The sequence below is a fragment of the Sporothrix brasiliensis genome, assembly GCF_000820605.1.
Source record: "Sporothrix brasiliensis 5110 chromosome Unknown Cont18, whole genome shotgun sequence".
Classification (NCBI taxonomy): domain Eukaryota; kingdom Fungi; phylum Ascomycota; class Sordariomycetes; order Ophiostomatales; family Ophiostomataceae; genus Sporothrix; species Sporothrix brasiliensis.
This window is the reverse complement of record NW_024467137.1, coordinates 2599622-2626045: the sequence shown is the minus strand read 5'-3', so window position 1 is coordinate 2626045 and position 26424 is coordinate 2599622. Positions and strand designations below refer to the sequence as shown.

At 57.7% G+C, this 26424-nt stretch overlaps 7 protein-coding genes across 7 annotated transcripts; 3 read left to right on the top strand and 4 right to left on the bottom strand.

The window, feature by feature from the left end:
- Positions 1-530: 530 nt before the first annotated feature.
- Positions 531-1576, bottom strand: SPBR_01873 (uncharacterized protein; the record flags this gene model as incomplete). Its single annotated transcript, XM_040760183.1, has 4 exons — positions 531-980; positions 1041-1076; positions 1149-1245; positions 1326-1576. The coding sequence occupies 4 exons, from the start codon at positions 1574-1576 to the stop codon at positions 531-533; spliced, it is 834 nt and encodes a 277-aa protein (XP_040619701.1).
- A 5503-nt stretch (positions 1577-7079) lies between these two features.
- SPBR_01456 (uncharacterized protein) lies at positions 7080-9113 on the top strand (the record flags this gene model as incomplete). Its single annotated transcript, XM_040759767.1, has 1 exon — positions 7080-9113. The coding sequence occupies one exon, from the start codon at positions 7080-7082 to the stop codon at positions 9111-9113; it is 2034 nt and encodes a 677-aa protein (XP_040619700.1).
- Positions 9114-10513: 1400 nt separating this feature from the next.
- On the top strand, positions 10514-14371 carry SPBR_01230 (uncharacterized protein; the record flags this gene model as incomplete). Its single annotated transcript, XM_040759541.1, has 1 exon — positions 10514-14371. One exon carries the CDS (start codon positions 10514-10516, stop codon positions 14369-14371), a length of 3858 nt encoding a protein of 1285 aa, XP_040619699.1.
- A 693-nt stretch (positions 14372-15064) lies between these two features.
- SPBR_01620 (uncharacterized protein) lies at positions 15065-16664 on the bottom strand (the record flags this gene model as incomplete). The annotated part of the gene is made up of 2 exons (XM_040759930.1): positions 15065-15304; positions 15336-16664. The coding sequence occupies 2 exons, from the start codon at positions 16662-16664 to the stop codon at positions 15065-15067; spliced, it is 1569 nt and encodes a 522-aa protein (XP_040619698.1).
- A 1152-nt stretch (positions 16665-17816) lies between these two features.
- Positions 17817-21041, bottom strand: SPBR_01266 (ATP-dependent RNA helicase DDX54/DBP10; the record flags this gene model as incomplete). Its single annotated transcript, XM_040759577.1, has 1 exon — positions 17817-21041. The coding sequence occupies one exon, from the start codon at positions 21039-21041 to the stop codon at positions 17817-17819; it is 3225 nt and encodes a 1074-aa protein (XP_040619697.1).
- Positions 21042-21597: 556 nt separating this feature from the next.
- SPBR_02011 (uncharacterized protein) lies at positions 21598-22306 on the top strand (the record flags this gene model as incomplete). Its single annotated transcript, XM_040760320.1, has 2 exons — positions 21598-21707; positions 21766-22306. The coding sequence occupies 2 exons, from the start codon at positions 21598-21600 to the stop codon at positions 22304-22306; spliced, it is 651 nt and encodes a 216-aa protein (XP_040619696.1).
- A 275-nt stretch (positions 22307-22581) lies between these two features.
- On the bottom strand, positions 22582-24861 carry SPBR_01399 (armadillo repeat protein; the record flags this gene model as incomplete). Its single annotated transcript, XM_040759710.1, has 1 exon — positions 22582-24861. One exon carries the CDS (start codon positions 24859-24861, stop codon positions 22582-22584), a length of 2280 nt encoding a protein of 759 aa, XP_040619695.1.
- Between the last annotated feature and the right edge of the window lie 1563 nt (positions 24862-26424).

Below are 26424 nucleotides of genomic sequence, written 5' to 3'. Positions count from 1 at the left end.
ACAATTTCTCTTATTTGGCCATCCTCCACAAACTTTTGTAATTCTCTTATTTTTTTTCCCCTTTATTTTTGTCATTTTGTCTCGTTTTAGGCGGCAACACCGTCCCCGTGTGCATCTTTGGTTCTTCTTTGTTTGGTGTACCAACTGGTCTGTTTCATACGACGACAACAGTTTTATTCCCCAGGGCGTTGATTTGCATTCATTGAATTTCTTTTGTCACATTTGTCGCGGCACATTACCAGTTAGAATTCCATGATTTGGTTGGCTTTTGGAAACGAGAGAAATAAGTGGCTGTCCCAACGAGAGAAATAAGGAGTCACAAAAGAAAGCGGTTGTTGAAATGAAACCCGCCAGCCAAATTGAATGAACAAAAGTTCAACCATGCCCACGTAATGTAGACCACGCGTAAATAGCGATGACTGTATACTGATTTGGTTTTGGTTTGACATGTACTACTCATGTATGACATCGACTACAAGAGACAGATGCGTTGCGACTGCTAACCAACGTCAGGTCATGAGCCATGTTGGTTAGATCTGGGCAAAGTCTTCGTCACCGCTACTTTCGTCGTCTTTGTACCGACTGGTAGGCGTTGACGCCGGCGACGTCTTCGTGCCGGACGCATTTCCTCGACGCTGTGCTGCCAGCCGCCGTGACGAGCGCCGGCGACCCTCGTCCAGTTTCGTGTCCGGGTGGCTGGTGGTGGTGGCGTCTGTGTCGTCTGCATCTCCCTCGGCTGTGGTTGCCGCCGCCGCCGCCGCATCGGCCTTGCCCTCGTCCTTGCCCTCGTCCTTGCGCCCGATGATGACGTTGCCGGCCACCAGCATGGCCGCACCCACCCACCACAACGGCGGCAGAGCCTCGGAAAAGATGGCAAGGCCCAGCAGCGCGGTCAGGACAAAGTTGGCCGAGGTGTTCATAATGGAGACCTGGGTGGCGGAGAGGCCGCGCGCGAGGGCGCGAGTGAAGAGGGTCCACATCTGCTATCGGTGAGTCGGAGGTACTTGTTCGAGATGGGGAACGGGGGAGGGGAAACGCACCACACCGTTAAACACGAGATTGAGGGCAAAAAAGGTCTAGACGATGCACATAGGAACCGCAGGTTAGCCGGAGGAAGAGACACAACAAAGAGTGACGTAGTAACATACGCCTCTGACGACCACCTCGACGGCCGATTCGGCAGCATCCAGGCCGAGGGCACCGGCGACGGCCTGCGACAGGCGCGTGGTCAGCTCGGTGGTGGTCCTGGACGCGGATACGAGATTAGCACAGTGAAAAGGTGAACGCTCGGCATGGTGTCGGGCGCAGAGGCCGCAGCAACATACAGCTTCGCAAAAACACCGTTGAAGGCGGCGCAGGCACCGCTGGCGAGGGCCAGGGCGATCCATTGGTTGCGCTGCAGCCAGGTGGTCTTGGCGGGCAGCGCAGGTGCTGGTGATGCTGGTGATGCTGGTGATGCAGGTGACTGCGACGCGGGCGAGGATGTATCTGGGACATCACGGTATCCGCCGGCGATGCTGTCGACGCCATCACGCTCCGACAGGGTGCGCAGCTCGGCAGCCGACTCATCCTGCATTGCGCGGCGCGGCGAGGAGGAGGCGGACGTTCTTGTTGGTTCTGTCAGTTTCGTTGTGGCCCTGGAAGGAGGAGTCGAGTCGAGGGCTGGTTGACGTCGCTGGCGCACCATCTTCGTGTTTGCTCTGGCGTCGTGACGGACGACAGACCTTCACATTGATGCCGGTGAAGCCGAGGACGCCGTAGATCGCAATGGGCGTTGTGGTCGTGTCTCTGGACGCGTATTACTGTGTGACATCGGACAAAGTACGTTTTGTGCCATTGGCGCGTCACTGTGAAAGCTCACTAGCGTCGTTTTCGTTCCTGCTGATTTGGGTGAAAGAGATGCCCCACTTATTCAGCATTGACAACTACAACGTAAAATGCGGCGACGATATCGTCCTCTTCATCATCGTATCGTCATGTTGCCATCGTTCCTTTTGCCGTGGCAAGTCTGGAAACATATTCGTATCTGAGAAGGACCGGAATTTGCATCGAGAAGGCATTTGTGCAGCTTGAATGACAGCAAACAAATGTGATGACACATAGTGGTTGCCCTCGTTTTATTTATTTATTTATTTATTTTTTTGCTTCACCTTTAACCACATGTGATGGAACAAGGCAGCTAGCTGCCAGAGATCTTAGGTCGTATGTAACAATTGACGGCAAAGGACAGAACGGCCGTGTCTGCTGCGTGCCGGACACATATACTCGGACGAAACAACGGACTAGCCACGGACCGGACCAAACGCGGGCAAAAGGCCGGGAATTGGTGTGACGGCCAGCACGAGGACATGCGGACACAGAGTTTATTTCTGTCACGTCAGTGAAGATGATAAAAGCACTGCAAACGATCATCTCACAGAAGGTACGGGGAAGGGAGGACAGGGACATGGCAAGGCATCCGTCAAAGATGGGCAGACGACGAAGGACTACGGAGCAGGGAAGAGGGAACACGTTTGGCTTTTGACGGCTGTGTTTCTGGCCAGGCTCAGCTCTCAATGGTTTGGCGGCTTCGACGGTAGTCGACGCGATTTCTGCTCCGTTGGAGCAAACAGTCGACAATTTTTGGTTTCCGTTCGCTATTCTCCGTTCTCCGTTCCCTGTTCTCCGCTGTGGAAATTTGGAATCTTGGATATCTCAGATAGCTTTGTCGCGCACGGCCGCATCAAATCTCTCGGGTTCTCTTTTTACCACGGTCTTGCGGCATCTTACGTATTCGTTTGGCCGGGTCACCCTGATTTTCAATCCTTTTGTTGAGCTGAGGTCAGCGACTTCCTAAAATGGGAAATGGCTGCTGTAAGAATGGAATATAAGTGAGCCATCCGTAGCCCCCTTTTCCCGGTAGCGTCAGTCGATACGGTCAGAAACAGCGGGCACATTTAGTCGTTTGTGCTAAACCTCCGCCGGAATATCGGACTGGGGACTTGGTAGTGCTCTCCGGCGCAGTACCGAGCGCCAGTTGCTCTACGGAGCAGATCGCAGAGAAGCTAACGCCTTACCCGTGTCCATGGATTTTTGTTGTCCTCCGTTATGGTATCAGGGTGTATTCCTGCCTCCATTCATTCATCCAGAGATCTGTCTGTACGACGCACGAGGATCTCGTACTTTTGTCCGTTTCATGTACCCATCTCTGTACATCGTACCCACTGCCCCGTCCTGGCCAGCTTCCGCCGGTTTCACGGAGACGCGTATAAAGAGATGCTGTATGTCGTATTTACAGTATTTTACAGCACTAGGAAGTGACAGGTCCCGTAATCAGGTTCCACACACGCCAGTCACGCCCGTTTGGAGCTGGCTGATCTGCTGATGACAAAGGGCGTGCTCCTCTTGTCGTTGCTGCTCTGGGGTGGGCCTGGCGGCTGTCGGACCGCGGCTAAGTGGGATGCAGCATGATGGACTATGCTACATCGTACTACAACCAAACCCGGCTTCGGTTGCTTCACCTCCTTTGCCATTGGGTGTTTTGTCCTGTTGCGTCCTTGCATCCCATTTTGAGCATGTTGGTGAGACTGTCGGCCTTTTCGAGGTGTTATTTTCTGTCCGCTCCGGGTGTTTTGCGGATCTCATGTCGTTGCACCCTGTATTGAGTATTCCCGCGGCGAGCTATCGGTGAAGCATATGCGAAGTAATAGGCGGACGCGTGTTCATGTGATGGGCCGCTGCAAGGAGCAATGGCTTGCCGGACGATCGTTTGGCAGTCGCCTCAGTCAGCCCTGCTACGACCGGCCGCTTGGCTTGCATTTTACACGCCGTATATTTTGGTTTGACATCGAGCACACGCCTTTCAAACGCCCTTCAATCTCACTTTTTTTACACCTCTCACGTCTCGCCCGATCTTTCTCCACCATTGCGGCGCAGTTTGGACTCGTTTTGCTTCTGATTTTGACTAGCTGAAGGGCGTGATTTTCTTCTTGCTTTTTGCCTGTAAACATCACGGCACGATGCCCCACAACGTACAACGTGCACTTCACGTCCACACTTCACGTCCAATTTTGCCTTTTGCTTTCCACTGTGTATAAGTGACTCACCCGGCCAGCATAACATTTCCAGGATGCTAACACCTTCGTCTCGGAGACACGGCAGCGTCGGCTATGAAGCAAATAATTACAAAGTGCTTACGGCTTGTGTCGTAGGACACTTCGGAGCTGGTCGTCTTTTAAAATCGAATGCAGAAAAAGAAAGGCCAAAAAAATAGAGAAAAAAAAGGAGCGAGATGCAATGTTGGGGCGGATAAGCACCTCCGCTGCAAACAAGGAACAGAAAACAAAACGAAAACAAAACACTTGTCCGTCTCCGCGCTCGTACAGCATTCCGCGAGGAATGACCTATTCCCCGTACTGATGTGGAACCCGATCTGCCGTATGCAAGCCTGCCAACAAAACTATACACAGTCAGCAGCCTTAATAAGAAAGTCAATTTCTGCTTCCACGCCGTCATGGGCCTCGACCCCACCGGTCCATCCACCACTTGCATCCTACTTGAAAAAGGGAGATAGCTGCCGTGAGACGATGGGCCCATGTGAGCTCACCACAGCGCCATTGGTGAAGTTGAGGTGAAGGTCGAATGCAAAGAATCAATCATTTGAACTTAGGACGCCGTAATTACGTTGCCAAAAAACAATCTCACTCCATCAACACAAACACCGCAAAACCGTTATGCTGACTGCCACGCCAGTAAGTGACTAAGACTTGAATGTGAAAAGCTATACGAAGTACAAAATGGGACAGAGCAGGCGGTGATAGCGCTGCCACTAACACCGCTGACGTCGTGCCTTAATGTTCCACGCACAGATGCGTATTTACGTGTCTTGTCTCCTGTCTCCAGACTCTCGTCTCCAGTGTCGTTTGGTAAGAAAAGAGTCACTACGGCTTGGCGGACGACCAAACTAGAGAAGCGAGCTCCGGCGGCCCCACACAGCAACCATAAAACGACCACACGTGTGACGGGATAAGGAAATAGACAGAAAGAAAGGGAAAACGGAATAGTCAGACTCATCGTTGAATGGCAACAAAAAGCGAGAAAATACGAATGATACAATTCGCGTGTCCAACCGGAGTTAAAGGCTTGTCAAGGGTGCACGCAAAACGGTGAATTAGTGGGTCGGTGAGCTGGCGCTAGCAGAACCACCGTTTTGTCTGCCACATCCGTCCCGTCCACCGTTTTGCCCCATAAAAAGAAGGAAAGAGCCCCGTAGTAGCAGCGTACAGAATACAGCATGTGTTAGTTCCTGACCTAAATTTTTGTCTGATCCCCCTCCTGCCGTCTACACACGCCAAAACAAACGTGCCTTCCTTTGTAAGCGCCCTCGTATTACAAATCGCGCCTGCCCAGTAAGATAGGATTCCAACCACACCAGAACACACACCAACTGTTGAGAAGGCCAGACGTCACTCTCTCGGTTCACTTTGCTTAACTGCCATTAGCACCGGTAGTTCTCACCACCCCCCTCTCAACATGATTCCCAAAGCAGAGAATGCAAAAGTAGAGGATCGGGCGAGCCTGCCTGTCCCAACCCACCGTTGGCTCCGTTTTGGGACGTCTCACGACTCGGTCGGACTCTCGCCCGAGTGTTAGCAATCTTCGATCGGAAAAGAAGGCTGACCTCATCTCGCATTGGGCTGCATTGTGTCTTTTGAGTCGACGTTTTGTGTGTGTGGTATGTTCTGTCTTCGCTGGAACGGGCCACTGACTCGGTAACCAGCAGAGGCCGCACCTGGATGGAGGACAGCCGGCACCATTCAACATGCATGACAAAGCGCTGCTGTCCTGCGAGGTTGCGGTCCCATTTTTACTGTTATTGTTGGGGCTACAGGCGTTGCAGGCTTGCTCCCGCGACATACGACACACGCATACGGCCATCCCTCCTCCGACTTGCGGATTCGATGTTGTTCCTTTTGAATTTTTTTTCTTTGCGGAAGAACGGCCTGTTGCTGTGTTTGTCATTCGTCTTGGCGACTGGCTCTACAGCGCCGATTTTTAAGCATTGGGCCCCAAACGGACTGCAGAGCATCGAAGGTGTTTCCAATTTCGCCGCCGGAGAGGGGACAAATCCAAAAACAATGTGTAGACGAAAAATCATGACGCCAAGAAAGCCCACAACATTGCGGGTCGTTGTGGCCGTTGTGAAAACGACGAGCTAGCAAAACGGTCTCCAAAACATTGGAGGTGAATGAGAAGGGAAGTGAAGAAACGGAGTTAAAAAGAGCGAACAGAAAAAGAAAGAAAGAAAGAAAGAACTGTATCAAGCAACAGTGAAAAACTAACAGACTAGTCTGTCGTCAACGCCTGCCGCCCTACGACTGCCGCCCCGAGCCTCATTCGTAATTGCGTGCTTGCTTGGTGATCTCCCACCTCCAGCAGTGTTTGTCAGACGGGGCCGGACTACGTTCTGTGTTTTTCTATTAGTCGATCTGACAGAACGGGGCAGAAGCTGGTGGCTCGTTCACGCCGGACGAGAAACGGAATGACAAACCTGTTTCGACGTTTGACGTTTGGTTCGAGGCCCTGCAGCTTTCTGCACCTTTTCCACCGTCCCCTGGCCCTGTCTCCTAACTCCGTTTTCTGATTGGCGGCTGGTCGTATTTTGGCAATCCTTCTAAGTCTTCAACTCTTTGCTTTTGCTGTTGATATGTTAGTTATCAAGTACATTGTATCTAATTCAGCCCGGCCCTGACCTGTTCCTTTCACACAAAGCACCCTCTCCCTCTCTCTGGCGGATCCCCTTTCCAGAGTCTATATAGAAGCCCTTCCCATTCCTCCTTTTCGAGTTCATCATTTTGTTTCCCTATTCCCAGCCCAACCGACATCCTCTTCCACTCTCGGCTTCTCACGAGAAGTGGACTAACTAATACCTCGTCACCTATAATACTATAATCTTCCTCCATACCCATCACCTGCAACGACCCCCATACTCACCCACTCTGATTATCTTGAAGGTGTCCATCCCTTCTACTTAAGTCCCCCTGATTCTACCTACTTCCTACAACATTGGCAAATAATCAACACCCGCTGAACACGACACAATGAGCGCCGAAATCTTCCGGGACACCGCCGTCGGCGCTGTCCTGCGGTACATCACCAAAAACCGCGTCCTGCAGTTCCCCGAAGAACGCGCCGACTTCCAGATCCCCGAGCTGTGGCAGCAGCTGCTCAACGGCGAGGTCGACGTGTCCGATGACGTCGACGACGGCAACGAGACCGACATCAACGAAAAGGACAAGGGCGGCGATGCAGCGGGAGCTGGCACGTCGTCCGACGACGAGAAGCAAGCAAACGGTGCCCCGCACGGCAACAACGGCGACGAGGAAAATGGCGGCGCGTCGGGTGACAGTGATCCCTACGCGGCTCTTCGGCGTGCCTCGACAGCCCGCTCGCGCGGCGCCGGTTCGCTGCAGCACCAACGCTCGCGCGAGGAGACGCTGCCCTACACGCAGGCGCGTCTCGACGTGGAGAACGTGGCCTCCGTCGAGCGCACCCAGTCGCAGGTCGTCGTGCCGCGCCTCGTCAAGACCAGGACCGGCACCAAGAGCAACGGCGCCGGCCAGCCCGCGGCGCACACCTACGAGACGGCCATTGTCGTCGACTGGTACTCCACAGACGACCGGTCCAACCCGCAAAACTGGCGCCTGAGACGCCGCATCGGCGTCGGCTTCATCATCTGGCTGTACACCTTCTGCGTCTACATGTCCTCGGCCATCTACACCAACTCGGAGCAGGGCGTCATGGAGACCTTTGGCGTCGACGCCACGAACGCGGCGCTCGGCCTCAGCATCTTTGTGCTGGGCTACGGCGTCGGCCCGCTCATCTTCTCCCCGCTCTCGGAGATCCCGTCCATTGGCCGCAACCCGGTCTACGCCGTCACCATGATCTTCTTTGTCATTTTCTCGCTGCCCGCGTCGCTCGCCTACGGCAACTTGCCCGGGGGCTTCAGCAGCGGCAACTTTGGCGGCTTCATCGTGCTCCGCTTCCTGCAGGGCTTCTTCGGCTCGCCGTGTCTGGCGTCCGGCGCCGCCTCGCTCGGCGACATGTTCTCGCTGCTGCACCTGCCCTACGCCCTGGCCGGCTGGGTGTCTGCCGGCTTCTCGGCGCCGGCGCTCGGCCCGCTGCTGTCCGGCTACTCCGTCCCCGCCAAGGGCTGGCGCTGGTCCATGCTCGAGATCCTCTGGGCCGCGGCCCCCTGCACCATTGTGATGCTGCTCTTCCTGCCCGAGACCTCGAGCCCCAACATCCTGCTGCGCCGCGCCCGCCGCCTGCGCAAGATCACGGGCTCAGACCGCTTCCGCGCGCCCTCGGAGCTCGCCGACTACAACGAGCTCGGCGTGCAGACCGACGGCCAGCCCAAGCAGAGCGCACGCAGCAAGGCGTTTGCGGTGCTCATTGACGCCCTCATCAAGCCCATTGAAATCACCATCAAGGACCCGGCCGTGCTGTTTGTCCAGATCTACTCGGCCATTGTCTACGGCATCTACTACTCCTTCTTCGAGGCCTTCCCGCTCGTCTACCCGGTTGCCTACGGCATGTCGCCCGGCCAGGTCGGCCTGGTCTTTACGTGTATCCTGGTGGCCTGCATCATCGGCGTCGCCATGTACTGCCTCTACGTCTACTTCATCCTCAACCGCAAGATCGCCCGCACGGGCCAGTTCCCGCCCAACGAGGACCGCCTGATCCCGGCCATGCTGGCCGCGTTCGGCCCGACGTTTGGCCTCTTCATCTTTGGCTGGACCGCCGAGCACGCGCCGCAGGTGCCCTGGATCGCGCCGACCATCGGCATCACCCTGTACGGCGCCACCGTCTTTGTCGTCCTGCAGTGCATCTTCGTCTACATCCCGCTGTCGTACCCCATGTACGCCGCCAGCCTGTTTGCCGCCAACGACTTCTTCCGGTCCGCCTTTGCCACCGGCTCCATCCTCTTTGGCCGCCCGCTGTTTATCAACCTCGGCATCGGCCGCGGCACCTCTGTGCTCGGTGGCCTGTCGACCATTGGCATCGCCGGCATCTGGCTGCTGTACTTTTACGGCGCCCGTCTCCGTGCCATGTCCAAGTTTGCTGTGTCGTAAGACACGGCGGGGAGTTGGGTGTGCGTGCACACAAGTTGTGATTGCTCCAACAACGAGAAAAATAGAATGGAACCAGTCGGTGATTCCTGCTAATCATTTGCTTGGTTATTAATAGAAAGAATGGTGTCTGGGCGCTCGGTGTGATTTGGTTTCGTTGGATTCTACGGCAAGCTTTGTTTTGATTTCCTCATGGCGTGGTTTTCTTTTTTCTTTGTTCTTATTTTTATTTATTTCACAGCTTCATTTGTTTGATATACACCCTCGGTCTGCTTAGATGTTTATGTACTGCTTAACACTTCCCCTAATAAATCAAAGAAAATCCCCTTACCGAAAATAACAAGACCACAATGTCGACTTACAAGAACACGTGAATTGACCGGCGATGAGCTCATAAGATGCGCCAGAGTAATGGCCGTTTTTTTTTAAAAAAAAATGTAGTTAAAATGTCCTTATATAATGGCAAAGTACGGCATATGTTGTGATGGAGAGTCATCGTGATGCCAACGGTCTGTTTTATATAAATAATCATCGGCTCACGTGACTCTATAGGCAGCCCAGAACATCTGCAATGCTTGAGACCGCTGTGGCTTTTTGTTTCTGTCAAAATAATAGCGCAACGCGTTTTCTCTTTTCAACCTGTCTCGGGCACTTTTCGCGATGGTGTTTCACTGAAAACGCCCCCATTCTCGATTGCTACATTGAGTTTATAACTTTGTAATACGAGTACGACTATTGTGCACTATTAGCGACTATTAGCGACTATTACTCATTTTGGCTGACTGGCAGCGCCCACAGGTTCTTTCCTGCCAGCAATGCCCCGGTGCTGCGCCTGCCTGTTCTGTGGGAAGCCCAAGTAGATACCTGGAGAGGCAAGGACGAATCAAGCAACTGCTAGCTAAGGCACTAGCTGCGTACCTGTCTCAACGCAACCACCTTCCCGTATTCTGTATTTCCCACGCTATTGCCCCGACGACTCCGTGCGCCTGGTCGTGCCTGCCTGGCTGCCCACAAAACCACATTGCCGTGCCTTCCCAGAGCCCCATTGACATCACCGCCCCAATATTGTCTCCTCTTTCCCTTCCCACGCACTTTTGCACACATCCGCAAACGGGAGTTCTCTCTCAACAATTCTCCGTACACAAACACAACAGTCGTCGACCACGGCACCCACACGCCAGGGTCTCCCTTTGGCTCTCCTCGGCTCCTTTGCTCGAGCAATGGTGTGTCCCGACCGTTGGAGTCGCGTGACAAGACCATCTGCACTGTGGAGCGTGCCTGCACAGCTGCGATAGTCTCTTCGGCACACGACCTGTCTTTTTCTTTTTCTTTTTTTCTTTTTCTCTTCTTTTTTCCGTTCGTCCGTCCTTTGTGTTTCCGACAGTTGACACGCATCCGCCACAATGCTGTTCCTGCACCAGATCGGCAGCGTCAAAATCGGCGAGATCGTCCGCTACAACGTCACATACACCCCCGCTCTCGACCGCATTCTCCCTGCCCCCGAATACCTCTATCTCAAGGTCCGCAACACATCCAACAGTGCCCTGCGCGCCGCCTTTGTCCACGGGCCCTACACACTCTACGTCGACGCCTACCCGGCTCACTTCGACCCCAACGAGAAGTTCGCCCACCCCCGCAAGTATGGCGTCCCCGAGTTCGAGCCCATGCTCAAGGCCGGCGGCAGCTGGACCTGCCGTCTTCTCGTGCCCGAGCACGTCCGTGACGGCGCCGGCTCCGGCACGGGCACGGGCACCCATACGGGCGAGGATGGCAGCCCACCGAGCGTCAGCTGGATCATCAACGTCAGCAGCCAGGTCATCTTTTCCACCTCGGCGGCCGTCCACTTTGAAGTCCTGCTGGCCCGCGATCCAAAAGCCCTCGAGAGCGGCGGCGGCATCACGGCGGGCATGCCTGTCCTTCTCGGCGGCAGCGGCGACGGACACGGCAGCGGAAAAGGTGCCAGCAGTGTTCACGGCCAGGTCCTCCAACCCGGCAGGATGACCGACTACCAGCGCGGCCGCGACGGACGCCACCCTGACCAACCCCGCGGTGTCTTTTCGCGCGCCATCCGCATGCGTCTCGAGGACACGACGGCACTGTGGAACAAGCCCGAGCTGCCCGGCTGGAGCAAGCCGCCGTCTTCCACGCGTATCCGACCCGACGACAGTGGCGTGACCGTCGAGGCCGTATCTGGCGGCGCGCTGGGGAGGAAACACCAGAACAACCAGAACAACCAGGAAGAGCAGCAGAAGGAGCAGCAAAAGACGCTCGAGCAGAATCATGAGTCCAAGAGCCAGGCTACGCAGCAGGCGCGCGACACCATTCCGGCGCCAAAACCGGGCCAAAAGAAGAAAAAGATCCACTTGGTGATCCTAACCCACGGCTTGCACAGCAACTTAGGCGGTGACATGCTCTATATCAAAGAGAGCATCGACGTGGCCGCACAGCAGGCCAAGATCGACCGAAAAGCCCGCAAAGAAAAGGAGCGGGCCGCAAGAGCCGAGGCACGCAAGAAATCGGGTGCGTCGGACAGAAGAACCGGCGAGGAAGACGACGACGACCTCGATGACGAAGATGAGGAGGATGTCATTGTGCGCGGCTACCCGGGCAATGCGACGCGCACCGAGCGGGGGATTAAGTATCTCGGCAAGCGCCTTGCACGCTACATCCTGTCCATGACCTATCCCGACCAGCCCTTTCTTCCGTCGACCAAAAAGGTGTCCGAGAATGCGGCCGTGGCCTTGCACGGAGGCCACCCGAATGACGCGATGCGCGAGCGTGGGTCGCCGGCGCACAAGCACAGCACCATCCAAAACGCCCCCGCCGAGAGCTTGCGCGGGTATCAGTTCACAAAGATTAGCTTCATCGCCCACTCGCTTGGCGGCCTGGTCCAGACCTACGCCGTCGCCTACATCCAGAAGCACTCGCCGCAGTTCTTTGACTTGATTGAACCTGTCAACTTCATTGGCATGGCCTCGCCGTTTTTGGGCCTCAACCACGAAAACCCCATGTACGTCAAGTTCGCCCTCGACTTTGGCCTCGTGGGCCGCACCGGCCAGGATCTCGGTCTGACCTGGCGCGCGCCCACCATTGCCCGCAGTGGCTGGAGCTCGCTTGTCGGCAACCTGAGCGACAGCGCCCATAAAAAGGTCCTGGGCGAGCCCCAGCCCGAGTCCAAACCGCTTTTGCGTATCCTGCCGACGGGACCCGCCCACACGGCACTAAAGAAGTTCCGCAACCGCACCGTCTACTCCAACGTCGTCAACGACGGCATCGTCCCGCTGCGCACCAGCTGTCTGCTGTTCCTCGACTGGCAAGGGCTGGACCGCGTCGAAAAGGCCCGGCGCGAGGCCGGCCTGGTCGAAACAGTGGTCGGGTTTGGCTGGGCAGAGCTCGTCGGAAACAATGCGACGACCCCACGCACCGAGAAGTGGGATCCTGTTGACTTTGCCGACGAAGACGACGAGAAGGAAAGCGAGGGCAAGGGCAAGAGGACGAGCGTAAGCGAAAGCGGCGCAAAGAAGACCGAGACGGCAACAGGCGACAATGGTACGAGCGGCACCAGCACGCCAAATGTCGAAGGACACAACCAGCACGAGGTGCCACAGCCGTCCAAAAACGCAACACAGGACGACGACCGCCAGAGTCTCCGGGCGGTGGCAGTGTCGTCCTCGTTTGACCACGACGAGCGGCCGAACATCCCGTCACCGGCCTTGCTGTCGCCCGACCCCAGCAAGCTCACAACCGCGTCGACGAACAACTCGAACCCGTTTAGCAACTTCTTCAGCAACCTCTTCAAGAATAGCAGCAGTGGCAGCACCGATGACCCGACGCACAGCCCAGCCGGCACGACACCACGGCACGGCTCCGTTGCCTCGGGCGGCGGCTCCTCGTCCAACCTCAAGGCCCTGGGGCAGGACCAGCACTCTCACCCTCCCACCCAATCGGCCAAGCGGAGCAAGCAAAGCAAGATATATCAGAGAAGCCAAACGCTGCGGTCGAGCGACTGGGATGCAGTGACGGCTACGTCAGCCTCGTCGAGCAAGTCTCGCGTGACAACGGGCCAGGAGCTCGATGAGGACGCCTCCAATGGCGGTTCGGCAAGTGGCGGCATGTCGGCGCCGCCCCGGACGTCCTTTTTCGAGTCGGCCACAGACATTATCAACCCCAAACTACCATCGGTTGAGTTTCTCATCGACCCGTCCAAGCGCCCGCGCGCCATCTTCCACGACCGCATCTACCACCCGTCCGACATCCCCGCACCCCCGCTCAAGCGCCGCTCAACGGGCAACCTGGCCTTGCGGCGGCTGTCGCTCCAACAGCGCTCTAAGATCGCGCCGGGCGGTGCCAGCGGCGGTGGCAATGCTGACAACAGCGCGAGCAACAGCAAGTCGCGGTCGTCCTCACCGTTCCAGGAACGGAGCCTGGCGTCGGGCGGTTCCGGTGGTGTCCCTCACATGGACTCGGGCCTCTCGGCACAGGACTACGACGACATGGTCAACACGAACCCAGACCGCGAACCGGACGAAATCATTGACACGTCCAGCATCAAGGTCGAAGAAAAGATTGCCCGGGCGTACCACCGCGGCCTGTCGTGGCGCAAAGTGCTCGTCAAGCTGGAGCCCGACGCGCACAACAACATGGTTGTGCGCCGCATGTTTGCCAACGCCTTTGGCTGGCCTGTGGTGAAGCACATGGTGGACGCACACTTTAGCGATTCGGCAGCAGCGCGCATGCGCGACGACGACGAGGACAACAACGAGCGCGCGCGGCCTCTGTATGAAGCGCCGGACGAGCACGGCGCCGAAACGCAGACCCAGAAGCCGGACCAAGGCCACGAAAACGCTCAGGCGGATGCTGCCAGCGACGACGGTGACGCCCGTGAGGCCCAAGACCAGGCCACGGATCTACCCGAAACGCCCCTGGGTAGCCAATCGAGGCCGCCGCACCACGACAGTGTGGCCTGGGCGGAGGGTGACTGGAACGACTCGGGCGACGAAAGCGACTCCCCCGACGGCAGCACTGGCGCGGCAGACGACGACCTCAACCTGACCTACGGTGCCTCCTCTTCCAAGGAACAGAAGCAGGTGCCCAAGTCGCCGCTGTCTTCATCCACGACGGGCGTGTCTGTGACGGCGACGGGCGGCACGACGACCGGGCCTCAATCACCGCTTAGCCACCCTCTATCGAGCCCAGCAGCTGACAGCATACTCCCGGAGTTGAACATCTCGGCGCCAAAAGAGGAAGGACATCGATCTTGATTGAAGCGAGCAGTACTTGGAAAGTGTAACAGAGCATGGGCGGTGTTTGTTGTCTCTTTTTGGATTACATATTTTGAATTCTCATGTTTCTGATGTCCCGGCCCTTTTCGGCTGTCTCTTTCTTGTACATACCCAGCACTGGCATTGTTTTTTTTTATGTCCCCATTAGTTGAACACGGGCGGTCATTTTTTTCTCGTCATAGCACTCAAGCATTATTATAGAAGCATTGGATATTACATATGTTTTTGGTCTTGTGTCTTCATCTCGTGTCTTATTTACACGGCAACCGCGATTTTATGACAGATTCGCCGCTTCATTGACAGCCGTCTTAGATGACCGACCAAAGAGACGCCGGAACCCACTCGCACCGCCAGACGACCGGCCATTGGGCGTCTTGGGTCGCAGGCCGGACATGTCGCCCGACTTTTTGGGGCGCAATGTTGGCGGAGACAGGGGCGGCATGGGTGGCGGCGAGCTTGGCGGTTGCGGATGCAGATGTTCGTGCGGATGCAGATGTTCGTGCGGATGCAGATGTTCGTGCGGATGCAGATGTTCGTGCGGATGCAGATGTTCGTGCGGTTGCGGCTGCAATTGCGGTTGCGGTTGCTGCGGTCCTCGTAATGAGGGCACCATTGGCGGCGGCTGGGGAAAGGCAAAGTCGTCGCCAATGTTGTTGCTGTTGAGGCTGCTGGTCATCGTCGAGGACCGATCTCGCCGACCATTCTGTTGATGTTGTTGTTGATGATGCTGCTGGTGCTGCTGATGGTTTTGTTGTGCTTGTTGTGCTTGCTGTGCTTGTTGTGCTTGTTGTGCTTGTTGTGCTTGTTGTGCTTGTTGTGCTTGTTGTGCTTGTTGTGCTTGTTGTGCTTGTTGTGCTTGTTGTGCTTGTTGTGCTTGTTGTGCTTGTTGTGCTTGTTGTGCTTGTTGTGAGGCTGTTGACGGCTTGCGTGAGAGAGAAAATACCATCGGGGCTGCCGTTGACGCCGCCGACGCCGAAGGCGTTATCGTAGGCTTTCCCGGGCCTGGACGGTAGCTTGCGCGGGGCGCAGTCGCTGATGTTGGTGAGGGAATGTTCCATTTTTCCAAAATATTGGGATCGCCCGTGAGCTCAAAGCGCAGCCGCTGTCTTTGTCGCTCCTTTTCCCGCTCCCGTTCTTGCTCCAGGTAGCGGTTGCTGACCGGTGGGGACGACGCCGTGGCGATGCTGTCGCCGAAGCCGTGCTCGTCCATAAAGTCGCCAAACGAGCTGGGCTGTCGTCGCTCCGGCAAAATCTCGTCTTCCTCCGTGCGCAGTCTTTCTTGTCGTGTCGTTTCGGTCTTCGCCTGTGCCTCCGCCTGTGCCTCCGCCGCCAGCACGTTTTCTTCCGTCTCGTCGTCGGTCTCCTCGCCCTCGATTTCGCCTGGGTACGCTCGGTCTTCATCGTCGTTTACGACCACATACCACCGGATCTCTTCGCCGCGTTGCAGCTGGTCCCGCAGCTGCTCGAGCCAGCCTGACCCCTTTTTTCGTTTTGTCAGCGTCGCGCCGCTGACGCCGCCGCTGCCTTCGCCTGCGCCCAGTGCAGCGCCCAACGACGCGCCCTCCTCCGACGGCCCGGCCATGGACGGAAACCCGTCTTTGGTCTTTTGCTCGCGCCGCCACCGCTGCTGCTGCAGCCGCTCGTACCGCGCCATCTCGTCCACAATGGACGCCGACAGGTCGATGCGCGCTACGTAGTCGGCGACGTACGCATGGGGCCGCGACATTTCGTCCAGTCGCTGTGTGTCGTGCTCCTCGAGCAGCTTGATGGGCGAGCGGTCTTGCCGCGCCAGCACCTCGTCGCGGCCATCGTTACGGCGCGTGACACCTGCGACCGGTGTGGGGCCGGAAAGTGGCGCTGCGCCAGCTGCGCCGGGTGTGCCAGCTGCGTCATTCTTTTCCTTCACCTTGGCCGCCTTCTCCTTGTCCTTTTTGTCCTTGCGCGACTTGCTCTTTGCGCGTGCTGCCTGCGATATGGACTGTCGTCGCCCCCGCTGCTCGGATGCGGATGCGGCTGCCGCGGCCGTGGCCTCGGCGGCTTTCTGAGCGGCGGCGGCGGCGGCTACCACAGCTGCTGCCTCGGCCTCTGCGTCTGTCTCGAGGTCCTGCGTCGGTAAAAAGTCAAATAGTCGACCAAAGGCATCGAGCAGGCTGCGTGTGGTGGCCGGGCGGATGACCCAGTCGGGCGAAGCATCCTCGAGGTCCTGCACAATGACAAAGACGCGGATGCTCGGCCGGTGCCATCGGAAGCCGTGGCAGAGGTAGGTGGGCATCTCGGGAGGAAGGGGGGCAAAGAGGCGGCGAGGTATGTGGAGAGGCTTTGGAGGGTAGCTTTGAAGGATTGCACTGTGAGAAAAGTGTGCCAGAAAGACGGGGAGCAGAGATCTGTGCGGTGGGGGACAGGCGGAAAGAGCTGACCAGTTCCAGATCCAGACGAAGAACGTCAATTGGCGGCCCGATTCGCCTGAATTGAGGTGCGGGCGAGGGGGAAATAGAAATACCTGGGGATACGGGTCTTGCCGGCGGCAGAAATGCGAGGCAGAGGCGGGAGAGAAGCAATGAGAAAAGGCGGGCATGCACGACAAGAGAGCCAAAGAGCGGATGCTCCAAAGAGACGTCAACGAGACAAGAAGTTGCCGCCAATGGGCGATCATTATTAGCGGCAAGACAGGAGAGGAGCTAAGTAGCTAAGCTGGCAGGAAGGGGGCAGCTATGGAGGAAACGAGCGAGGCGAGGTTCCATTCGAACAAAAGGGACGAATGAGACTGCCAAGCAAGAACAAGGGGTAGACATGAAATGGAACAGAAATATTTGTGGAAAAGAGTTTAGTCCGATTTGCCTGGATAAATTACATCGTGCTGATAGCTCAAAAAATATTTACGAACCTTGCACGCTTCACAATACCGACTGGGCATATAGTTCGCAGGTTCTGTTTCAGCTTCTGCTTTGTTACCACCGATGTGTTTCTTGGTACGCTGTATATAACTGCGATCCGCGTGCTTGTCAACGGACATCGTCTGCCTCTTTCCCTCTCTGTCCAACTGTTGCACCTTCCCCGCGGCACTACCCGGCCGGCAACGAGCCCGAGCGGGGTGGAGCCCTAAAAGGCTCTTTGCCAGGAAAGAGCTTAGCACTACCGTTCATCTCGACATCGTGTCTTCCTTCGGTGTCGTGACACATGCGGTCAATATCAAAGCACCAGGCCTATCGGATTACCAAACAGTATTGTGGAGAAAAGGAGGTGTGAATGGGGTTATGCAGTGTTTACTTTGTAGAGGGCTGCAAGGGGCTGCAACAATTATATGCATACAAAGACATGTCAGAAAAGAAATGCAATTTTTGATGCCGTCGCTCTATGCCAGAATACGAATAGTACAAATCGTACAGCCAAAAAAGAACAAACAAGATCGCGAGCAAGTCGAGACCTAACCACGACCACGTCCACCGCCACGACCACCACGACCACCACGACCGCCACCGCCACGGCCGCCACCCCGGCCACGGCCGCCGCCACCGCCACTTCTGCCGCCACCCCGACCGCCGTCTCGTGCCGGGCGCGCATTCTTGAGCTTCTTCTGCTCCATGACCTTGCGGGCCTTGCGGACGTCGTCCATGCCCTTGACCTCGCGATAGCTTCCCTCGCCGTCCTTGAAGCGGCCGACCCGGTTCTCGCGGGCCTCGGTTACGCGCTTCTTTTGCACGTGGTAGTTGCCGCGGAACTTGTCAGCCTCCTTGGGCGCCAGCTCCTTCTTGTGCATGAAGCGACCAGTGCCCGGGCCGGCATTGAAGCCACCACGGCCGCCAGGACCAGAACCGCCAGCCGCGGGGTTCTGCACCTGGCGCGCCAGTCCGCTGCGCTCGGCATCGCCGACCTGCGGCAGACGGCCGAGGCGGTTGGCCTTGCGCCACTTGTCGAAGCGGCCGCTCTGGAAGGACGCCGCAATTTTGACGCCGCTCTCGCCGCGGATCATCTTGCCACCGCCCTTGCCGCCCTGCACGCGGCTACCGTCCTCGTCGTTGGCGCGGGCCACGTACTTGCCCTGCTTCTTGTCCCAGCGCAACTTGGTGCGCGTGGGGACACCAAACGCCTTGGCGGTGTCGTCGTTGGTCAGGTCCATCGTGGCGTCGCGGGCCGCCTGCGCAAAGCTGTTGAAGCCGCTGTCCATGTCGTCGTCGCCACCGCGGCCGTGCACGCCGTAGCCGCGCTCTTCGACGGCGCGCGCATCCATGCTGGGGCCTGCGCGAGGGGTGTAGGACATGTACACGGAGCTGTCGACCCACGAGGCGGCCCCCGCGCCGCCGACATCGGTGTCACCCTCGCCATTGTCGACGGCCCAGGCATCCGCGTTTTCGAGCACATCTGCGCCGTAGTCCTCATCCTCGTCATCGTCATCCTCCCATGGGTCCTCTGCCTCGTCGTCGTCGTCGTCGTCGTCGCCGCCGCCACCGCCACCACCATTGACCAGTGCCGCAGCACCCTCTTCGTAATCCGCACCGTTGATTTCCGCCGCAGAGGGGCCGTCGTCCTCACCACCATCGGTTGTGGTAGGCACTCCGCTGGCGCTACGCCGCGGGCCAGCGCGTTTCCGCATTGTGCGCATGATTTCGGCTGCCTTGCTCTTCATGGCCTTCTTGTTCTGGTGGTGGACCTCAAAGATGGACTCTTGCGGCTTGTACCCCGTGATCTTGGCCAGCAGGTCTTCGCGTGCCAGGCCGACGGAGGCACCTTCTGCGCCGTGCTCATCTGTGCCGCCGGTGTCCGTGCTGTCACCGAAGATGGGGTGCAGCTGCGACCAGCCACGGCTACGAACGATCTCGCGCGCACGCTTGGCGCTCTGGCTGGAGGCGGACAGCCGCGTGCGGAAGTACTGCTTCTGGGCCTTGGACGCGACCTGGCGCAGCAACTCAACGTCGTGCACGTCGCCCAGCAGCGTCGTGACCCACTCGACGTGCGGTTCAACCGAGCTGCGAGCGAGCGAGCCGACGACAATGTCGCGGGTCAGATCGTACTGGCCTCTTTGACTGCCCTCGATCCCGTCGCGGCCCACGAGCAGCTTGCGGCCCAGAAACAGCTGCAAATCCACGAGGTACGGCGCATCGGTGTCCTGCACCAAGCTGTAGCTGCTACCCTCCTGGTCGGCACGGGCGGTGCGACCGACGCGATGCACAAAGACCTTGGCCTGGGGCGGGAAGTCGTAGTTGACGACGTTGGCCAGCACGGGGATGTCAATACCACGGGCCGCCAGGTCCGTCACGACCATGATGTTGGTGCGGCCGTGGCGGAAGTTCTCGACCTGGATTCTACGGGCGGTCTGGTCGAGCGAGCCGTAGACATAGGACACGGCAAAGCCGGCCTCGGACAGGATGGATGCCAGGTACTCGACGTGGTGCTTGGTGGCGGCAAAGACAATCGTCGAGTGCTCGGTGGGTGCCACCTTGGAGGACACGTAGCCGCTGTTGAGGCGCTTGCGTTTCCGCGGATTGGCGTCATCGTCGTCGCCGTCCCCGCCGCTGCGCCGACCCTCCTCGCGCGCCTTGAGGGCCGCCTCGGGCAGGCCCAGCGGGATCTTGATGACATCGTGCAGCACGTGCAGCAGGGCACCCTCCTTCTCGGGGCCCTTGACGCTGAAGAAGGCACTCTTGAGCTTGGGCGAGATTTTGGTCTCAATGTCCAGGCGCACCAGGCTCGGGTCCTGCAGACCAGCCCGTGCAAACTCAACGAGCGACGACGGCAGCGTGGCCGAGAACAGCAGCGTCTGGCGCGACGGCGGCAGGGCGTGCAGAATCTCCGTCAACTGGGCGGCGAAACCCATCTCGAACAGGCGATCCGCCTCGTCAAAGACGACATACTTGATGGACGACAGGTCAAGCGACATTTCGACCTTGAGATGCAGGAAGCGGCCGGGCGTCGCAATGACAATGTCCGGGTTCGACGCCAGCAGCGCAAACTGCTCCTCGAGGCTGTCTCCGCCGACCAGCAGCACCGTCTTGAGGTCTGTGTCGCGGCCGAGCTCCTTGACGACTTTCAGCGTCTGCATGGCCAGTTCGCGCGACGGCGACATGATGAGGGCCCGCGCGCCGACACGCACGCTGTGGGACCGCAGGCGCTGGATCATGGGGATCACAAAGGCGGCCGTCTTGCCCGAGCCGGTGCGGGCCATGCCCACGACATCGCGGCGGCCCAGGATCAGCGGGATCGTCTTGCGCTGGATGGGCGTCGGCACCGAGAAACCCTTGCGTGTGATGGCGCGCAGCAGCGTCGGGTTGAGGCCCATGGCCTGGAAGCCGCCGCCCTTGACGGACGCAGCGCCCTTGAGATTGCTCGTCTTGCGGAACGCGGCGGCCTGCTGCAGCGCAATGTAGGCCTCGTCGTCGCCGTCCTCCAGGTTGGCGCCCGTCAGCACGCCCTTCTTCTTTGGCAGACCATTGCTGGCGTCGGTGAAGCCGCCGCCCTCGAGGATGGCGCCAAGGTCGAGGTCGTCCTCTTGCGGCGGCGGTGCGGTCTTTGTCTTTTTGCGTTTCCGGCTGCTTGTTTCGTCGTTGTCGCCGTCAAGATCGCTGCCGAAGCCGCCAAAGTCGTCGGCGAACAGGTCGCCCACAATGTCGACCTCGTTCTCCGACGGCGTCGGAGAAGCGAACCGGGCGGACATGGCTGGTGTGCGTGTCCGTGCGTCCGTGCGTCCGTGCGTCCGTTCGTCCGTCTGTCACTACTTTTGAGTGAGTGAATGTGTTTATATCGGTTTTGTGCTGCGGCGTGATAAAAGGGGAAAGATGCCGTGATCGTCCTCCGCTGGCAGCGAGTGGATGAGGAAAGTGCGACGGTGCGACTTGTCTGCATTGCTCCTTCCGATTTTTTAGGCGGTCCCCCAAAAAAAGTCTTATCGGGCGCTTTATCTTATCGATAGCCGTCTGCCCAAGGGCACCTGCCTCAACTGGTGTCAACTGGTGTTAAGTCCGCGTGCCTGCCCACACAGCGCCTGCAGCAGTAGGAACAGCCCCGCTTTTGTGTCACAGCGAGCCTTGTCGCTTCCTCCAGTGCTTTACAGCGGCATCAAGTTGACATTTTTGCTTGATCACGATCACGACGACAGCCATCACGCTTCTCTCTCGCAGGCCAGCGACCGGTCCTGGGACTTTTGGCTTTGTTTTTGTCACTCGCTTTCGTACTGATATTTCTGGTATTTTCCTCGCCACGCACCCACCGCCATGGCCGACGACGACGGGCGCGATGCGCTCAACATTCTCGAGTCGGAAAACAAAGAGGCCGTCAAGGACGAGGAGATCTCGCGCATCCTCGGTGCCTTTCGACTGGATGCGTGAGTCCTGTGTTGTGCATCTGGTACAGTTGTTTTACATTGTTCTCCCCGCTAACAGCTTTAGGTATGCCGTTCTGGGCCTGCAGCCCGGTGTGACCGAATCGGACATCAAAATCACGTACCGCAAAAAGTCGCTCCTCATTCACCCCGACAAGACACGCAATCCACGCGCCCCCGACGCGTTCGACCGCTTGAAGAAGGCGCAGACGGAGCTCATGGACGAGAAGCACCGCGAGCGGCTGGACGAGGCGATTGCAGACGCACGCATGCTGCTGATGCGCGAAAACAAGTGGACCGCGGACAGCCCCGAACTCAAGACGGACGACTTCAAGGCGAAATGGGCCGACAAGACCAAGTATGTGCTCATCGACAACGAGCAGCGGCGACAGCGGCAGCTGCGGGCGCAGATGCAGGAAGAGGGCCGGGAGCAGCGGCGCGAAGAGGAAGAAATCGAGGCGCGCAAGCGCAAGCGACAGCACGACCAGGACTGGGAGGCGACGCGCGACCAGCGGATCGACAGCTGGCGCAAGTTCTCCAACAAGAAGTCGGGCGGTGGCGAGGGAGGCAAGAAGAAGAAGAAGATAAAGACGTTGGGTTAGGACGACGACCGACAAAGTCTTTTGATCGTCGGCGAGGATCGGCGACGGATTGTGTCTTTTCACGGCGTATTGGGGGTCATATGGCGTTGTTCTGACAAGGCCACAGGGCCCTGACATTTTGTTTTGTTTGGCTCGTGCATCTTGATTCGTGATTCTTGATGCTTGGTTTTGGCTCTGCGGTCCTCTATTATATAACAGAAATACAATTTACATTTTTAGTGCCTCCGAACTCCAATGCAAATGCTAGATAGATGGAAACGACGCCCCTGCGCGGCCTACTCCACTGGCGCGTGCTTCTTCTTGTACTGGATGAAGCGGCCCAGGTTGAGCACAGCCTCGTCGGCGCGTGTGCGCAGCTCCGTGTTCAGCCGCTTGTCGATCGCCTTGGCCATGGCCTTGGTCTTGGGCAGAGCAGCCTCGAACGCCGTCAGCAGCTTGTCGTGCCAAAACACCTCCCTGTCGCAGTCGGCCTTCTCGTCGCCGTAGATGTCAAACAGCTGGTTCAGCGCCTCGACAATTTCGGCCGGCGCTGCCCGGCGGTCGGCTGCGTTGACGAGGCCCAACAGGTACTTGCTAATTTCGCGGTTGAGCGCGGCCGGCGCAGGGTCGAGCGCCATCTGGCCAAGCACGCCGATGCACTTGACGGGCAGCCTGCTGAACGGGTCCTCTTCAACCTCGGCGTCGGCGTTGGTCTCGCCGTTTGTGGCCGCTGCCTCGCGCAGCGCCATGAAACGTGCAGGCTCGCCGGCGTCGGTCGGTGTCGTGCCGCCCAAAACACGCGACAATGCCCAGGCCAGACCAGCGACCTGTGCAGCGACGTGCAGCTCAACCGACGCCTCCGCAGACGTGGCCGTCAGACCCAGCAGCGGCCGCACGACGCGGAGCCATATACGACGGGCCACAGGCCGCCAAGCAGAGCGGATGGCCGCGTTGCCGTCGTCACGCAGGTCTACCAGCGACACCGTCCAGGCAATGTTGTTCAGGGCGGATAGGGCGTCGAGCAGAACAGACACCGAGTCAGAGGCTGCGTCTTGAGCGCGCGCAGCAACGAGACGGATAATCTGCGGGATGGCTTCGGAAATGAGGGACCGCAGTGTGGTCAGGTCCTCAAGGCCCTCGCCTTCGCCGTTGCCGTTCTCGATGTCCTCGTCGTCCGCACCCGTCACATGCTCCATGTCGCGGTCAATGTCGATGCCGTTGTCGCTGTCGTCGTCATCCTCCTCCTCGCCGTCGACATCCATACTGTCGTCGGCTCCAACCGCCTTGCCGTCGTCATCGTCCGCCATCTCTTCATCGTCGCCGCCACCGCCCCCGTGGTCACCGTTCTCTTCAAAGAGAATGCTGTCATCCGCGGCGCCGCCCTCGCCGGCCTCGCCGTCCTGGATGCCGTTCCACACGGCCTCGTCCTTGTTTCCCTTCTCAAGGGACGCCTTGAGCGTCGTGCCTATCAAAGCCAGCGTCTGCAAGGACAGGCCAAGGACCTCGGCCGAACGGTCTTCTTCGTCGGCATCCTTGACTTCCTTCTCGCCAGAAGCGGCACCCTCCTTCTCTTCGCGGTCCAACTGCTGCTCAATAACACTCGCCAGTGTCGGTACCAACACCGCGTCTGACGCGCCCTCGCGGCCGGGACTGTGATCGTACCACTCAAGCGTCGCAAAGACAGAGTGCAGCAGCGACGCCGCCGCCACTGCCAAGGGTCCACCGGCCGCCTGCAACCGCCGCAGCGCACCATAACAGCCGCCACTGGCCTGGTCGTCGACCAGCGTCTCGGCCAGTGCGCGCTGGCTCACATCGTCGCAGAGGCGTGCCAGCGTGGTCAACGCGGCCCACTGAATCTCAAATGGCACGGCCGTCGTCGAGGCGGCGCCGCTGGCCGCTTTGGCCTTGGCGGTCGAAATATGGATGGAAGCATCCCCTGCCGCCAGGGCAAAAAGCGCCCGCGTAATCGTCGCCTCCTTGGCCACCGCCGCGAGGATCTCGTCGCGCGCGTCCGCCAGCTGGCCCAGCAGGTCGATGATGGCCGACGTGATGCGCCACATAAACTCCTGCTGCGCCTTGGTGAGCTTGCTGTCCGTTTGCTGGCTGCTGCTGCTGCTGCTGCTGCTGCTGCTGCCCTGCTCGAGCGTGGTCCGGATCTGGCCCAGAGCGTGTGCCGCCGGCGTCAGCACGTCGCTGCGGTACAGGTGCACGCAAAAGTCCGCCGCCTCGTGCTGCGCCAGCACGTTGAGTACCGCCCAACCCGCCGCGCGGCTCTCAACACTCGCATCCGCCAGCGTCTCGCTCAGCACGAGATGCACCACCTGCTCTCGCAGCAGCAGCTTGCGGCACCGCGCGTCCTCGACAATGTTGGCAATGGCGCCGGCCGCCGCCGTGCGTGTCGCCGGGTTGGCGCTGCGCAGGTCGCCGAGGACAGGCAGAATCTTGGCTGTGCGCAGGGCTGCCAGGGCCGGATCGGAGGGCTCCTTGACAGCCTTGGGAGCACGAGGGCCACCGCCGCTCATGGGGTCAGGACGGCGACCTGCCGGACCTGACCTGTTTCTGCGGGACTTGCCCATAGTGAGGAGGCGTGTGGAAGCCGAGTTTCTTGCTCAAACTCGTCAATGGGTGAAATATGTGAGACGCAGTGGAAAAAATGAGCTGTGAGAGAACCTCCAGTATTTTCTGAAAGTAAAAAGGTTCGACTGGGTGAATGTTTGTTTTGCAGGTCGTTGTAGGTGCAGGGACAGAACCGAATAGCTCAAATTTTCAGTGTGGCCCCGGTAATCGCATACCGCATAGATGCATTCTCCACTTACACCGCCAACGACAACACCCCTTGGGACGTCTCCGGGTTTATTTAAGTTATTCTGGGCCTTTATCGAGTATAAGTTCAGTCAAATCATACAATATATTATTCAAACTACAATATATGGTGCGGACATTAATAACTGTCGTAGTAAGTTGTTTTTATACAACAACTTACCCACTCAATAACTCTTCTCTATGTAAAATAAATGCAATGTACGTCTTTTGAAAAAATGTATAAATAAAAGAGACACAGGTAAAATAATAATTGAAAATAAATCCAATTATGAAAACTTTAGATTGGTGGTAACGCACTCCATACAATGAACAACTATACTACTACAGACCGCAGTTAATAAATGGTATTGTTTTCCTAGCAAGATTGCTATCCCTCCATTTGCACATTTGTAGGACACCATCAACGAGATCCTAGAGTTCAACGAGCGCTTGCAAAACTGGTTTGTACTTCCCTTCAAGATCCTTTTGGTTGTATGTGCACATATTTGTTCTCCCTGGTACCAAATTGTATACACTTTGATAGCACCTCTCCATGCCAGGTCAAACTATCAGTTTTCCAGATGTATGAATATCTCCGAGCCACATTTTCGATCCCGTCCTGGAGCTCGAGAATGCTCTCCGGACAAGCATCGCACCCGAGGCAGTCCCAATCCATAAACTTGACGTCCTGTGGCCAGTATGTGGCTTGTCCGCCGTGTTTTGCGCTTCAATTTTGCTTCTTCTTTTTCCTATGTACCACTACTACAGAAGAATAGTTAGCTTTTGATCCATCGAGGTGGAATAATCATAGATATCAGACAAGAGTACTTAACCGTGAATCAGGAGACCGTGGAAAGAAGAGAAGCTCATTAGTGACTTGGAGTAAGCAGCTTCGACGGCTTGTTGGTCCCGTTCATTGTCGCGTCCGGTAGTCTCCCTCCATACTAGCCGATGCGGCCAGGGGTAAGTAAACAATCAGCATTTGCTGCTGGTAGTTCTAGTTTCTGTAGAATCGTGACACAGCATTGAAATCCCACGATTTTGTACGTCCCGTCTGCTCCTCCCTGAACTATCTGACTACACCGCTCACCGCCCAGTCGGCAGTTCTACCGTCGGCCACTCCTTCCAAATAGATACGATGCTGGGGGCGCACTAAACCGGCAGGCACGACCGAGCCCGGCCCCACCACCGCACCTTCCCTCCGGTGCCTTCACAGCATCGTCTGTGACAGAAAAAGAAGGAGCAAAAGGGAGCACATGACTTCCCGCAATTAGAGCCTGGAAAGAGCGACCCATGCCTTAAATATGCGCAGAGCGGACTGCCCTCCAACTTGACCG